General features: G+C 52.2%; 1 protein-coding gene and 1 long non-coding RNA gene across 2 annotated transcripts in view; one reads left to right on the top strand and one right to left on the bottom strand.

Moving 5' to 3' along the window:
* Positions 1-11,196: 11,196 nt before the first annotated feature.
* LOC115280105 lies at positions 11,197-12,294 on the bottom strand. The gene is made up of 2 exons (XR_003903641.1): positions 12,049-12,294; positions 11,197-11,296 (listed from the first exon to the last, which is right to left on the bottom strand). It is a non-coding gene; the product is annotated as an uncharacterized LOC115280105 (long non-coding RNA).
* Positions 12,295-13,686: 1,392 nt separating this feature from the next.
* SBK3 (SH3 domain binding kinase family member 3) overlaps positions 13,687-14,967 on the top strand; it is a 6,021-nt gene continuing 4,740 nt past the window's right edge. Inside the window, exons 1-2 of the mRNA XM_029924401.1 lie at positions 13,687-13,884; positions 14,200-14,295. Coding sequence (XP_029780261.1) covers positions 13,687-13,884; positions 14,200-14,295 — 294 coding nt within the window. The remainder of the gene's footprint in view (positions 13,885-14,199; positions 14,296-14,967) is intronic.

Genomic DNA, 14,967 nt, shown 5'->3' with positions numbered 1-14,967 from the left:
GGGGGGACAGAGGGAGGGAAGCCAGAGGATGGAGGTTGAGGGTCTAGGAAAGGAGGTGAATGACGCAGAGCTTTGCAGAATTCCCCTTGTCAAAGATTTAACACGTCTTGGCTGAGCCCTTGGAATGGGGCCCGGCACATAGTAGGGATTCATACATGTTAGTCTGTTGGATTATCCCCGCGTCACCCAGGCCTGGATGCCGGGAGTGAGGACCACCTGGGTGCCAGCCTCGTGGAACGTAAGGCGAGCAGGCGACATGGACAATGATCACAGACTGGCACAAGTAAACTAGGGTTTCCAAATGAGCCAGTTCTCCAGCAAACCAGATCCTGCAACTAAGCCTCAGGTGTGGGGAGCTGGGGAGTGCTCTGATCACATCAAAGCTGCTTCCCTCCCCAGGAACCCTCAGCGGCTCCCTATTACCACATCCAAACACGGGCCCCATTTAGCGAGCACCTACCAGGGCCAGACACCTTTTTGGCACAATCACACGGATACAACTCATCGACGGAGGAGACCACACAGCCCACGTTACGGAAGGGCAAACAGGATTGAAGTGAAGGCATTCGTCCTACTTTGAAATCGCTACCATGAACTGAGCCCTTTGTATCCAATGAGGTACTTTGTGGAAAAGGCTGGAAACAGTGGATGCCATCCGGGAGGGGGTCATTGGTGGTGTTGCTCTGCTGTTTTCCCAGGCTGGTGTAGACATGACCTCGGAAGCCTCCCCTCTCCTTTAGGAACTAGGAAACACCCTCACCCTTATGTAGGGGCAAAACGTCATGCAGAGAGGGAGTCCCTTGTCCAAAATCTCACAGCTAGGAAACGGTGGGCATGGAATTTGAACCCAGCCTGGGCCAGCTCCACACCCTGAACACCCTTCACCAGGCCAATATAACCCTCGGGATCAGTGCCCAGGCACACAGTCCCCTCCTTACCTGCATCCGGCCTCTGGGCCCCAAGGCATCATACCCTCACCCCTGCACTGGTTTGCTCACCGCCCTCCCCCTTCCCCGCTCCACACACTTACTCTGCCTTGAGGATCCGCTGTATCCAGGGAGGAATGTTCCTAGAATAAAGCACAGAATTTAGGGTGAGAAAAGTTTCCTAAAGCTGAAGCCCAGTTCTCCCATTTTGCAGAGGAGAAAACTGATGTGGGGGACACACCCAGGAAATGATAAGACGCCCACACAGTTACTATTCTTGGAAGGTAGGAGCACTGGTGGTCACGAATCAAACCCGGTAGCTTAGTCGCTCCTCCTGTGAGCATTTTACACTCATGGCTTCAATTACATGTGTTCATAATCATAGAAAATAGATTTCTAGAGTATTCACCCTACATCTGATTCTACAGGGATGACGTGATTAGGTCATTTAGTCTTTACAACGACATCAATAGATCCTGGTATGGGCTCCAATTTTAAAAAAATTTTTAAATGTGTATTTATTTTTGAGAGAGAGAGAAGGCAGGAAAGAGCAGAGAGAGAGGGAGACATAGAATCCGAAGCAGGCTCCAGACCCTGAGCTGTCAGCACAGAGCCCGGCATGAGGCTCGAACTCACAGTGAGATTATGACCTAAGCCATAGTTGGATGCTCAACCGACTGAGCCACGCAGGTGCTTTTCCAAGTTTTTTTTTCCTTAAACAATTTTATTGAGATACCGTTTGCCTCCCATAGAATTTGCTCATTGTAAGTGCACAACTAACGCAATGATTTTTAGTACATTTACAGGATTGTGCAACTATCACCAAAATCAAATGTTAGAACATGTCCAGAATCCCCAAAAGATCTCCTGTGCCATTAATACTCACTCCCATTCCCACCGCAGCCCCGGGGACAATGAATCTACTTTGTGTCTTACGGATCGCCCTTCTTGGATCCTACACTGTGTGTCCTTCCCCGTCTGGCCTCGGTCACTCAGTGCATTGTCTTTACAGTCATCCACACTGCACTTTATCCATACCCCACCTCTGTTTATGGCTCAGTGACATTCCCCTGTGTGGATATATTGCATTTTGTCCCCCATTCATCTGCTGAGGGACACTTGAGTCAGTTGGCTCTTCAGCCATTATGAATGATGCTGCCGGGAACACGAATGCACCACCTGCCCGTGGATGTGGGTTGTGCTCTCTTGGGCAGACTCGCAGGAGCAGAACTGTTTGGCTGGCTGAGATGCTCATGGCACACTTTTTAAGAAACTGGGAGCACCTGGGTGGCTCAGTCTGTTGAGCATCCAACTCAGGTCATGACCTCCCGGTTTGTGAGTTCGGGCCCTGCATGGGGCTCTGTGCTGACAGCTCAGAGCCTGGAGCCTGCTTCGGATTCTGTGTCTCCCTCTCTCTCTGCCCCTCCCTTGCTCACACTCTATCTCTCTAAAAATATAAATAAACATTAAAAAGTAATTTAAAACAATAAAAAGAAACTGTCAGACTGTTTCCCAAAGTGGCTGCACCACTTACATCCCATCAGGGGCATGTGAGGGCTCCTCATGGGGGCTCCGCCATCGGAGAAGGAAGCTCAAGCAGTGAGCTGACCTGCTCAGGGCCGCTTGGCCAGTAAGGAGCAGATCTGCTATCTCCAGGCTTTGCAGTCCCAAAGCCTGTGCTCTTAACTCTTACACAAAGATTCATTCTTACCTGTTCATTTGTTCATTCATTCATTCATTCATCCTAAAACTCTTTTTTTTAAGTATTTATTTATTTTTGGGAGAAAGAGGGCAGGGAGAGGCAGAGAGGGATATAGAGGATCCAAAACAAGCTCACACTGTCAGTGCGGAGCCTGATGCGGGGATAGAACCCTTGAACCAGGAGATCATGACCTGAGCAAAGTCGGATGCTTAACAGACTGAGGCTACCCAGGTGCCCCCATCCTAAAACTCTTTGTTGAGCACTTGGCTATGTGCAAAGTACTGTGCTAGACATGGGGAAGGCATCAGACAAGGTTACATTTTGGCAGGAGGCACAGATAGACAAATACACTCAGGACACTGATTCAGCGGGCAGGCATTGAGCCCCCACTATGTGCTGGGCTCTGTCCTAGGTGCTGATCACTCACTGGTTAATGAAACCCACACAAATCACTGCCCACATGGGGCTTCCGTGGGAGAGGCAGGAGCCAGACACAAAACCAAACAAAGCAGGTCAACAATAGAAAATATCTTAGTGGGGGTCCCTGGGTGGCTCAATTGGCTAACCATCCAACTCCGGATTTCGGCTCAGGTCATGATCTGGCAGCTCATGAGGTCGAGGCCCATGTCAGGCTCTACACTGACAGTGCAGAGCCTACTTGGGATTCTTACCCTCCTCCCCCCATCAAATTAAATATGTAAAAATGTTTTTAAAATAGTAAAAGAAAACATCGTAGGAGGGGACCATGCAGCGGAGCAAGGTGCAGGACAAGACGGGGAGGCATCGGAGCAGACACTGAAGGAGGCAGGTCCCCAGGGAGGGCAGGTGGGTGCGGAGGCTCTTGGCAGGAAGGTGACTGCTGTGCTCAGGGAGCACGGAGGCCACCAGGAAGGAGAGGGGAGACCGAGGAGCCTCTGGGGGTCCAGATCTGGTAGAGAAACGGCGAGGACTCTGATTTCTACTCCACTGAGATGGGAAGAGAGCCCTGAGGGGGGATCATGAGGAGAACGGAACAACCTGTCTTCACTTCATACTTTAATATTTGAATTTAAAAAAAAAATTTAATGCTTATTTATTTTTGAGAGACAGACCACGAGATCATGACCTGAGCCAAAGTTGGATGCTTAACCAACTGAGCCACTCAGGTGCCCCTTGAATAAACAATTTTTTAAACTAAACTCTATGCCCAATGGAGCTCAAATTCTGGACCCTGGGATCAAGAGCCAGCCAGGTGCTCCAATATTTGAAAATTTTAAAATACATAGAAAATGGAAAGAATTGGGTGCCTGGGTGGCTCAGTCAGTGAAGAGTCCGATTCTTGATTTCGGCTCAGGGCATGAGCCCAGGGTCATGGGATCAAGCCCTGCATCGGGCTCTGGGCTGAGCGTGGAGTCTGCTTAGGATTCTCCCTCCCTCTGCTCCTCCCCCCACTTGCTCACACTCTCTAAAATAAATAAAATGGAATAAAAAGAAAATGGAAAGAATTAGAAGTAAATACATATACTAACTCCAGAGAGTCTACAATGAGCATTTTTATTTATTTGCTTCATAAGGAACCTGTCTCTTCATTTACCCTTTCATTTGTCTATCCGCAATCTATCCAACATTCATCTTTTTTTTAAATTTTTAAATATTTATTTATTTTTGAGAGACAGAGAGAGACAGCACGAGCAGGGGAGGGTCGGAGAGAGAGGGAGACACAGAATCTGAAGCAGCTCCAGGTTCTGAGCTGTCAGCACAGAGCCCAACGCGGGGCTCGAACCCACGAACTGTGAGATCGTGACCTGAGCCGAAGCTGGACAGTTAACCACTGAGCCACCATGCGCCCCTCATCTTTTTAAAATTAATAAGTTTTCCTTTTTTGAGCAGTTTTACGTTTGCAAAAAAAATTGAGTGGAAATTACAGACAGATCCTGTATCTCTATGTTAAAAAAAAATCATTTCAAAGCACTTTGCAAATATTAGATCACATCACCCCTAAATACTGCAGCATGCATATTGTAACAAGATATATTTATTTAAGCTTCTTGTCCTTGGTAAAATTTAAATACGGTGAAATGCTCGCAATTTACCTGTTACCATTTGATAAATTTGGGGGAATACGTACCCCTGAACAGCACAGATCAAATCTGTGATCTGCGGATTTAAGGTTCCCTCTGGCTTCTGTTTGGAGAATCAACCAGTGGGGAGGCGGGCAGAGGCCCCTTTAAGCCCACCTGGTTTGCTTTCTAAATAACCTTTCCTTGGGGCACCTGGGTGCCCAGCCAGTTAAGTGTCTGACTTTGGCTCAGGTGATGATCTCACATTCTGTGGGCTCGGCCCGCCTCCGGCTCTGGGCTGAAAACTCGGACCCCGGAACCTGTTTTGGATTCTGTGTCTCCCTCTCTCTCCGCCCCTCCCCCGTCTCTCTTCTCTCTTCCTTGAAAATGAATTAACAACATGAAAAAAGTAAATAAATAATCCTTTCTTTTTAGAATAGTTTGAGGTTTACAGAGGCTTTGCAGTCCCTGACCCGGGTCCCCCCGGCACGTCTCTCAAAACCAAACACTGGGCGTGACTCCGATTGAGCTCACTTTCCCCTGACGCCCCCTCTCTGCTCCGAGACCCCACCCAGGCGACCGCCAGCTGCGACACGCCTTCTCTGGGATCATTCCTCAAACTTGAGCTTTGATGACCTAACAGCTTTGGCGCGTCCTGAGGAGAGACCCAAACCCAGCAAAGCGCTTCTCGGCACAGAGGGGCGCCCAGGGGCCACCCCACGGGGCCACCGATGGTGCTGCCCCGTCACCGGGCAGACGAAGCCTCTCGGGGCTGACAGGGGTCTTCACTGGGAAGGGACCCCTCCCCCTGTCAGCCCAGCCCTCGTGGGAGGAGGGAGGGAGAAGCATCGGATGCAGTTTTGAAGACTGTCCTGTCTCCTTCCCCTACTCATTCGTTCATTCAATCAATCCATCATGGATTTGGACCTACATGCACTCACGGAGGTTTGTGCTTTGGTAAGAGTGCCATTCAAGGTTATTTCTGCCCCACCTGTGCTGACGCCATCGAGAGCGAATAAAGCAGGGGCCCCCGGGGGCTCGGTCAGCTGAGCCTCCCATGGCGGCTCAGGTCATGACCTCAGGCCGGTGGGTTCAAGCCCCACCTCAGGCTGTGCTGAGCCTGGAGCCCGCCTGGAATGCTCCCTCCCTCTCTCTGCCCCTCCCCTGCTTGCTCTCTCTCTCAAAAACAAATAAACATTTAAAAGAGAGAGAGAGAAAGAAAATAAACGCTAATGGAGAAGCAGGGGCTTCTGGCTCGTGCTGTGACCTCAGCTGGGTGGTCCTGGAGGGCTTCGGAGGAGTATTTGAGCCGGGATGCAGATGAGCGAGGGGACCCCGCACATGAGTCAGAAGCAGGGACACCTCCCTTCGCAGAGGGGCTCCGAGCCGCCCGCCCACAGACATCCAGCCTGTGGAGCTCTGCCTTCCTCCGGGCACCAAGCCCACTGCGGGCGGTTTCCACTGCCTGCTCCTGGCCTCCTGGGGGGCGGTCTGGAATTCAGCCCCGGAGGCCAAGTCCGGTGCCTCCCGGCCCCATATCTCACCACGCCCGGCACCGTGCCTGGCACAGACTTGCGCTGCATAAATATTTCCTGCCGCTCGCCCAGCTTCTCCTTTCCCACTGCTGGGCCTTTGCCCAGCTTCTGCCCTCCTCCCGAATCAGCAACTCTGTCTCAAGGAGGCAGGGGGCGTTGCCAGCACCAGACATGGGGCCAGGGAGAGGGAAGCGACCCATCCAAGGTCACTGGGAGAGGGGACCCGAGAGAGAGCCAGTCCTTCCAGACTGGCCGCCTCACGGCTTCTAATATCAGGATAATAACTGTAGCTACTGTTCACTATCATGCCCACTGTCCGGCGCACTGGCTACTTTTTCCCCTGTAACAGCTCTGCAGGCTCCGGCACCCGCCGCGCCCTCGCATCGCAGGCCTGGGATGGACAATTCTGTTTCCCTTTATGCCTCCCCTAGGAGGCCCTCCCTCCCGCCTCGCGCCTCCACCCATCCCTCATTTCGAGGCCGAATTCTCAGGGGGCTCCCAAGATTCCTGCCTTCCTGGGGCGCACACCCCTCCTCCCCAGGCTCAGGTAGGTGCTGCCCTGAAGGGGACGTTGCTCGTGGTGTTAAGAATCCAAATCAGACACCGTGGGTGGACCTGAAGGGCGTTATGCTCAGTGAGATAAGTCAGACAGAGAAAGACAAGTGATTGCACTCATATGTGGCATCTAAAACCCAAAACAAACAACACAGAAACAGACTCATAAATACAGAAGAAGTGCTGGCTGCTAGGGCAGGGCGGTGGAGGCGTGGGTGAAATAGATAAAAGGGATCAAGAGTACAAACTTCCAGTTACAAGATACAAAGTCCCGGAGATGATGGGACGCCTGGGGGGCCCAGCTGGTTAAGCATCTGACTGGATTTCAGCTCAGGTCGTGATCTCACAGTTCATGAGTTCGAGCCCTGCATTGGGCTCTGTGCTGACAGTGCGGAGCCAACTTGGGGTTCTGTTTCTCCCTCTCTCTCTAGCCCTCCCCTGCTCATGCTCGTTCACGGGCGCTCTCTCTCTCTCTCAAAATAAATAAACTTAAAAAAAAAATCTGAAATCAGTTGATTTAAGCTAGGAAGATGATTGGGGCACCTGGGTGGCTGAGTTGGTTAAGTGTCCGACTTCAGCTCAGGTCATGGTTCACGAGTTTGAGCCCTGCATCAGGCTCTGCACTGTCAGTGTGGAGCCTGCTTGGGATTCTCTCTCTGCCTCTCCCCCACTTTATCTCTCTCTCCCCCTCAAATTAAATAAAAACTAAAAAAAAAAAAAAAGCTAGAAAGATGATTTTTGTGGGCGACCCCATAAAAGGGACGGAGAAAAGATTCGGAGCATGAGGAGTGATTCAACAAGAGGCAAATGCTCCGTTCCTAGCTGTGAGGGAGGAGGGGGACCCCACGCAGGGAATGCAAGCAGCCTCCAGTAACTGCAGTGGATTCTGTTCCCCAAGCCGCGAGGAAATGAGACTCAGTTTCGCTGAGCAGAGAACCTAGTCACTGGTGCCTCAGCCTCCTTTTTTAAATGTTTATTTGTTTGAGAGAGACAGAGCGTGAGCAGGGAGGGGCAGAGAGGGGGAGACCCAGAATCTGAAGCAGCTCCAGGCTCCAAGCTGTCAGCACAGAGCCCAGTGCGGGGCTCGAACCCATAAACTCTGAGATCTTGACCGGAGCTGAAGTCTGCGGCTTGAACGACTGAGCCCCCCAGGCGCCCCCTGGTGCCTCAGTTTCTGACTCAGGAGCCAGGAGCTAACGGGGTGGGGGGAGGGGGTGCTTTTTGAAGCTGCTACATTTGTAGTCATTTGTTACCCAGCAGAGACAACCAATGTGATCGGTTTGTGTCCTTGAAGGCACCCACTGTCTAAAATAAGTCGGTTTGTTTCATTGTTTGTTTCCACTGTCCATGTGCAGGTAGTAATTCGCTAGATCGGAAGCCAGGGGGCTGCAAACAACGGAAATGTAGCCTCTCTCCGGTCCGGAGGTTACAAGTCCAAGATCACGTGCCGGCAGGGCCCTCCCTCTCCTCCCCAGCCATCTTGGCCTTGTGGACGCGTCACCTTGAGCATCTTCACCCGCTGCTGGCCTCACGTGGCCGCCTTCCCACGTGCTCTGGGGGAAATCGTGTCGGAATCCACCCGACTCCGTTACGACCTCCCCTTAACGAATTGCATCCTCGGTGACCCCTTTCCAAACACGGTCACGTTCCGAGGTACTGGGGGTGCAAACCACATTTTCGGTGGGGGGCAGCCCTGCCCACACGGGCCGTCTCCCAGTGTGCAGATCTTGCCTGGGCCGCTGGCTGCCCGAGCCTAGGGTGTCGCCCGGCACAGAGCAGGCGCAGAAGTTTGGTGGCCTTGTTGTTTGTTCAATCGTCGGATGAGTTATTTCTCCGCGCCTCTGCCCACACCTCTCAGGTGAGGATAAGGCCGCTGCCCTCGCCGCTTTCTCCTCGTTCACTAAGTTGTTTGGTTTACAAATTGGCCGCCCCCCACCGCCCACCGGAACGTAAAGGTCCCCGTGTGGCACCTCACTACGTCCCCAGCGCCCAGCACAGTCCCTGGCGCTCTGTAGATACACAGCAAATAACTGTGCGACAAATGACTGAGGCTGTCACTCCACCCCACGTTGCAGAGGGGGAAACTGAGGCTTAGAAAGGGGAAGTGAGTTGCTTAAGGTCATTGGCACTGTCAAACTGGCCAGAAGACCTTACTGTCACTCGCCCCCGCCTTCCGGTCACCTGCTGACGCTTCCCTGGGCTGAGCCTGAGCAGAAGCCCAGGCCCCGCGGTCAGAAGGGCTCACCTGGTCAGACAGGGGACAGGTGCGCAGGGGGGCCGTTGCCGGCACGTCCGACGGCCTCCTGCAGGAGAATCTCTCCAGACGATACACCCCAGCGGAATCCTCGGGGAGGGGCCCTGCGGCCGGTTCTCCACCGCCTCAACCACTTCCGGTTTCTGCCTGTCGAGCGGCGGCACCCCTGCGCGGTGTGCCATCGGGCAAAGTGGGAGCAGCCGCCCTGGATGCTGGCAATCAGGGGCACGGCGGCCGCAGAGGATATAAAAACAAGAATAAAACAGGGACACCTGCGCGGAGTCGTTGAGCCTCCGACTCCGGCTCAGGTCACGATCTCACGTTCCTGGGTTCGAGCCCGGCATCGGGCTCTGTGCTGGCAGCTCGGGGCCTGGAGCTGCTGCGGATTCTCTGTCTGTCTGTCTATCTGTCTCTCTCTCTCTCTCTCTCTCTCTGTCCTTCCCCCACTTGTACTCTGTATCTCTGTCTCTCAAACACAAATAAACTCAAAAAAATTTAAAAGAATAAAACCAAACCAGACGTTGGGGCCACTTTTCACTGACGTCAGGCGCCAGCAATGGTAAACCGGGTTTGGTTAGAGACCTCTCCGTAGGAAACACCTCTCATCGGTCTAAGTCCTGAACTTTTGCTGCAGATGTGACCATGGAGTTTGAGATATAATATATATTAAATATATACATACAGACATAGAATGCATATAGAAAAATCTATACACCATGTGTACATATTCATATATATAATTAGGCTGTTTTTAGTCCCTACCCTTTAATAAAGCACTGTAATACACATGGAAGCTAATTCCGAGAACTCCAGTTTACAGCCGGCATCAATACACGCAGACTCCACTGCATGCACTCATTTTGATAGTAAGTTCCTGAAGATGGGTAGTCCAAGGTCACTCCGATTCCTCTCAGCTGTACCCCCAGAACCTGCAGTCCTGCTCCATACATGCACGCAAGCACTCCCAAGTTATCCAACTCACTGTTTGTCTTAATTTGTTTTGTTTTGTTTCAACATGGACTCCATGCCCAACGTGAGGCTCGAACTCTGCACCCTGAGATCAAGAGTCGCACGTTCCACATGGACTGAGCCCGCCAGGCGCCCCTGTCTCCCTTGGAATCCCAGATAGAACGGCCCTCAGCTTCGAGGCCTCTGTGTCCCCAACCCATCACCATCCCATCAGGACTTTTCAGAGTCACCTCAGGGCCGCACTCTGTCACCTCCATTAGAACAGATAACACCTTGTTTCACGATTGCTTACATCCGTGTCCAGGCCACCTTCTAGAACCCCCCCCCCCCCCCCCGCTCCGGGCAGGGACAGAGCCCATCTGCCGAGTTTTGCTCCAGCTCAGGCCCCAGGAAAAGTGTGTTGACTTTGAATGGAAACATGAGAAGTCAGCAACCTTGACACACATCTGTCCCTAGCTCCTGGCCTGCGATCATCTGTACACACTCGGGCGGCTGGGGGAGGGGTGTGACATTCGGGGTCCAGCTGTGCGGTTGACCCCGGGGCGGGCGGGACACAGAGCAAGAGATTTAATCTCTTCAAGAGTCTCCCTTCCCTCAACTATAAAACGCAGCTAATAATAGGACCCACCTTCCCCAGCTGCTGCGAGGATTAGCACGGGGGCTGGTAATACACAGAGTTCAGTAAATGCAGCTATAATTATCGTAATCACGCGGGATTTGCGAAGCCATTACAAGTGCACTCTGGCCATCCGTCAGTCTTGTTCCACACACATTTCCTGAGGACAGGGAGAGCAAACCCAGCGTGCTCCAGGGGACTGTAAGTGTGACTGCGGCGGCGGGGGGGGGATAGGGCGGGGCGGCAGATAAGACAGAGCTCAGAGGCCAGGCTGGGGAGCTTGGACTCCATCCCAAGGGTAATAGGAAGCCATGGGAGGCTATTGAGAAGGAGAGGGACAGTCTCTGGGGATCAGATGTGTTAGGGGTGGCGGGTGGGCCACTCCAGGGGGGAAAGACAAGAGGCCAAGAGGAAGGTGGTCCATATATGGTCCACATGTGTGAGGGACCTTGGTCTGCAGCCCAGTGGGTGTGGAGAATGCAATGATTTTTAACCCATGGTCTCTAGACTTCTAGAGAGATCCCACGGGGTCTGTAGTCCTAGAGGCAGTCTGCCCAATTGTGTCTCTGTTCTTCCTAAAGTGAAAAAAGAAACAAGGCGAAAATGATCTTGATGTTTATTTCATTCAATACAGCGTATCTTTGTTACTGGGGTTACTGGATACAGTTGATTCTCCTTATCCGAGGGAGCAGGTTCGGGCCTGTAAAGTGAATGCTGAGTTAGTGAATATGGAAACTTTGCCCCCCACCCCCTCACCCCCCACCCAGAGAGAAATACGGGGTTAGGTTCCCCTGAGCGCAGGCACAGTATTTTCCCTAACTGATGGATAGGCAAGCTTGTTTTACACGTGTTCTGCTTAAAGACGCCTCACTTAAGATACATTGTTGCTTCACTAACATTGAAATCCCAGCCACCAACTCGGAACTCCTGCGAAGGAAACTTAATGGAACACAGATCTTTCTCTGAAAGGCACCTAGAACTCAGGAGCTGCCATCAGCACTGCAGCACGGTGTTTGGGGCCAGTTTAAACCGCAAAATCACTCCCTCTCTCTCTGACCCTCCCCTGCTCGCACTGTCTCTGTCTCTCAAAAATAAATAAACGCCATTACTTTTTTTTTAATCGCAAAATCAGCAACAAAAAGCACAAGACTGCAGACACTTGGCACTAAGCAGGCTGCAGAAAGGACACTTACTAACGGGGAGAAAGGGGAGGCAAGAGGGCAGAGTCGCCGCGCCCCCACAGTGGGAAACGTGGGTGCCAGCGGCTCCGACCCTTCAAGGCCCCGCACATGCCCATCACAGTGCCGTGACCAGATTCGAGGGCTATCGAGAATTTTTAGTGGGTAGGCGGGTGTGCAAACATGAAACCCACGATGAATGCAATTGACTACATCCAGAACATCATCGGGTCACCATGCAAGTAATATGAAAATCACCAGTGGGATCACTTACATTCTCTTTTTGGTGCTAAGTCTTTGAAATCCAAGGTCAGTTCGACACTCAAAGGAGTTCTCAATTTGGGCCACATTTCAGGTGCTCGAGAGCCACAGGCCGCTGTCTGGCTTTCTTCAGAGTCTCGAAGGGGCCCGTGAACTCAAAGAGTAACCATAAAAGGTCAATGCCAGATACAGCCACCTGGAAGCACCGGCGGTCCCAAGGAGCACGCGCCCTAGGGCACAAGGCAACACGTATGAGAACAGTTTTCACCCCTGCTCGGAAGAGCTCGAGGTTGGAGGAAACGTAAAGCGTCCCTCGTCAGTAGAATGGGGCCATAAACAAGGGCATGTTCCCACCCTTTGCAGGGGAAGGAGCCGGAGCTCCAAGTGCCAAGCGGATGGAACTCCCAGACAGAAGCAAGCTGCGGAACGGGAGGCCCCAGACACGATAGTATTTATGCGGCATTTAGCCACGTGCAGGTAGACCCTCTACAGCATTCTGTGTTTATAGGTAGCAGATGCACGTTTACGTTTTATTGATTTATTTACTAGAGAGAGAGAGAGAGAGAGAGGGAGGGAGGGGAGAGAGAGAAGGGCAGAGAGGAGAGAGAGAACCCCAAGCAGGCTCCACACTGTCAGCCCAGAGCCCGAAGTGGAGTTCGAACCCGTGAACTGTGACATCATGACCTGAACAGAAACCAAGAGTCAGACGCTTAACCAACGGAGCCATCCAGACGCCCCACAAATGCATTTTAAATGAATAATGGGGCACTGGGGCACCTGGGTGACTCAGTCAGTTAAGTGTCTGACTTCAGCTCAGGTCATGAACTCACGGTTTGTGAGTTCGAGCCCCGCGTCAGGCTCTGTGCTGACAGCTCAGAGCCTGGAGCTGCTTCAGATTCTGGGTATCCCTCTCTCTCTCTGCCCCTCCGTTTCTCACATTCTGTCTCTGTCTCAAAAATAAATAAATTTAAAAACAAATAAAAACAAATAAAGGGGCACCTGAGTGACTCAATCTGTTGAGCACTGACTCTTGATTTCAACTTAAGTCATGGTCTTATGGTTAATGAGTTCAAGCCTGATATCGGGCTCTGTGCTGACAGTGTGAAGCCTTCTTGGGATTCTTTCTCTCTCCCTCTCTCTCTCTGCTTCTCTCTCAAAATAAAAAAAAATAAAAACTTAATATATATAATATATATAAGATGTATACACAACTACATAGAATAGATAATGGTATATATAATAATAATATAATTATATACAAGGTAACATACATTACATTTATTATATACAATGTATGATATATTTTTTAAATATATCATGTTAAAATATAACATGTTAAATGTTTCTTTAGCAATAATGCCCTGAGTAGAATGTGCAATTACTCTCATGACATTAGGAGGAAGCCGAGTTATGGGAGCAGTTGGACACTTGTCCGGGAGCATTCCCTCAGCCAGCAGGGACTGAGCTCGGGGACAGTCACTGGAGGAGCCCTTGGGGACTGGCAGACAGGAGACGCAGGAGGGGCAGGCGGGAGGCCTAGAGGCCAGCTTTAATGAGGGGTGTGTGCACCCGGGGGCCAGGACTGGGGCCTCCCCCCCCCACCTGCCTTCTCCGGGTCACTCCGGGTGACCCTGTGGGGTGGCGTTGCTAAATGGGGAGGTGCAAAGCTCCCCGGATCATCGGTGAGCCTGTCAGGGGGCCGGGGAGGGCCAGAGCCCTGCACCAGCGTCCCCTCTCACCCTCCTCCCAGGAGACCCGGGAGGAACAGCTGCGGAGTCCCCTCGGCCCCCCGCGGGCGCACATCCGGCTGAGTCCAGTCCGACTCCGCAGTGCGGGGGACGCAGCTTTGGTCGGACCTCAGGGCTCTATCTCCCTCGAGAGACCTGGGCGGGGAGCAGAGAGCGGCCTGGAGTCCACAGAGCCCCAGGAGTCCTGGGCCTGCTTCTCACCGTCTGCTGGCCAACGCCCGGCTGCTCCTTGCCTCAGTTTCCCCATCAGTAAATTGGAAAGCATCATTGTACCGGTCCCAGGGCTTGTAGGGAGGACTCTACAGTCTTGAAGAAAAAAAAAAAAAGGCAGAGCGGAGCATCTGGCTTCTGATAAGCATTGAATGAATAGTCACCGCGGTATTTATTCATTTTAGCTTCGGTGTTTGAGCAGCTAGCATGCGCTGTGGGGAGAAGCGCCCCCAAAGCTGCGCGGTGACGCGGAAAACGGACCCAACAACAGCCGGCACCCAGGCGTCTTTGGACACATCGGGGTAAAGAGAGTCGGCGGGGTGTGCGGAATTCCCGCGGGTGGGTCCCTGCCGGCGCCTGGACGCCGCCCCGACGTCCACGGAGGCCGCACCCGCGTGGCAGTAACTTCGTAAGATGCCTGCAGCGAATTTCACGACTTCTAGCTTTGTGGGAGGAGAAATGTCCAGCCTAACCCAAACTGAAGAGGGCAAGAAACCCCTCTCTTCTCAGCGCAGTGCCCGGAGCCCTCTCCCGCCCGCAGCCTCCCGCCCCCCACTCCCTCCCTCCAGCGTTCTTGGATTTTCTCTTGCTGGAATATTCGAAAGCAAACCCTAGCAGTACACCACTGCGGAAAGATACCCTTAGGCTGTAATTCACTTTAAAATACTTCATTCCCCCCAAAAGAAAACTGAGATAACGCCAGTTCCAAAGAAGAAGGTAACATGTAAAGTCTGCTCACTGTGGCCTTCCTTTGACTTTTCTGCATGTTTGCAACTTTTCACAACCAAACCCCCCAAGAACCAAAAAGGGAAGGTTCTCCCTCTGCCCCCCACCCCCCGGCCTGGGTTCCCAGGGGCCACGCTGCAGCCAGTTTCTTCGGGATCCTTCCAGAGTCTGGGTAACGTTGTTGCTGTCTTTATTAATAGCAGGGCTCTAAGTAGTAGTGGAACCGAGTTGGGCAGACCACAGGGCTG

This window comes from Suricata suricatta, chromosome 16, assembly GCF_006229205.1.
Source record: "Suricata suricatta isolate VVHF042 chromosome 16, meerkat_22Aug2017_6uvM2_HiC, whole genome shotgun sequence".
Taxonomy (NCBI): Eukaryota; Metazoa; Chordata; class Mammalia; order Carnivora; family Herpestidae; genus Suricata; species Suricata suricatta.
The sequence above is the reverse complement of the archived record's forward strand: the minus strand, read 5'-3'. Positions and strand labels throughout refer to the sequence as shown.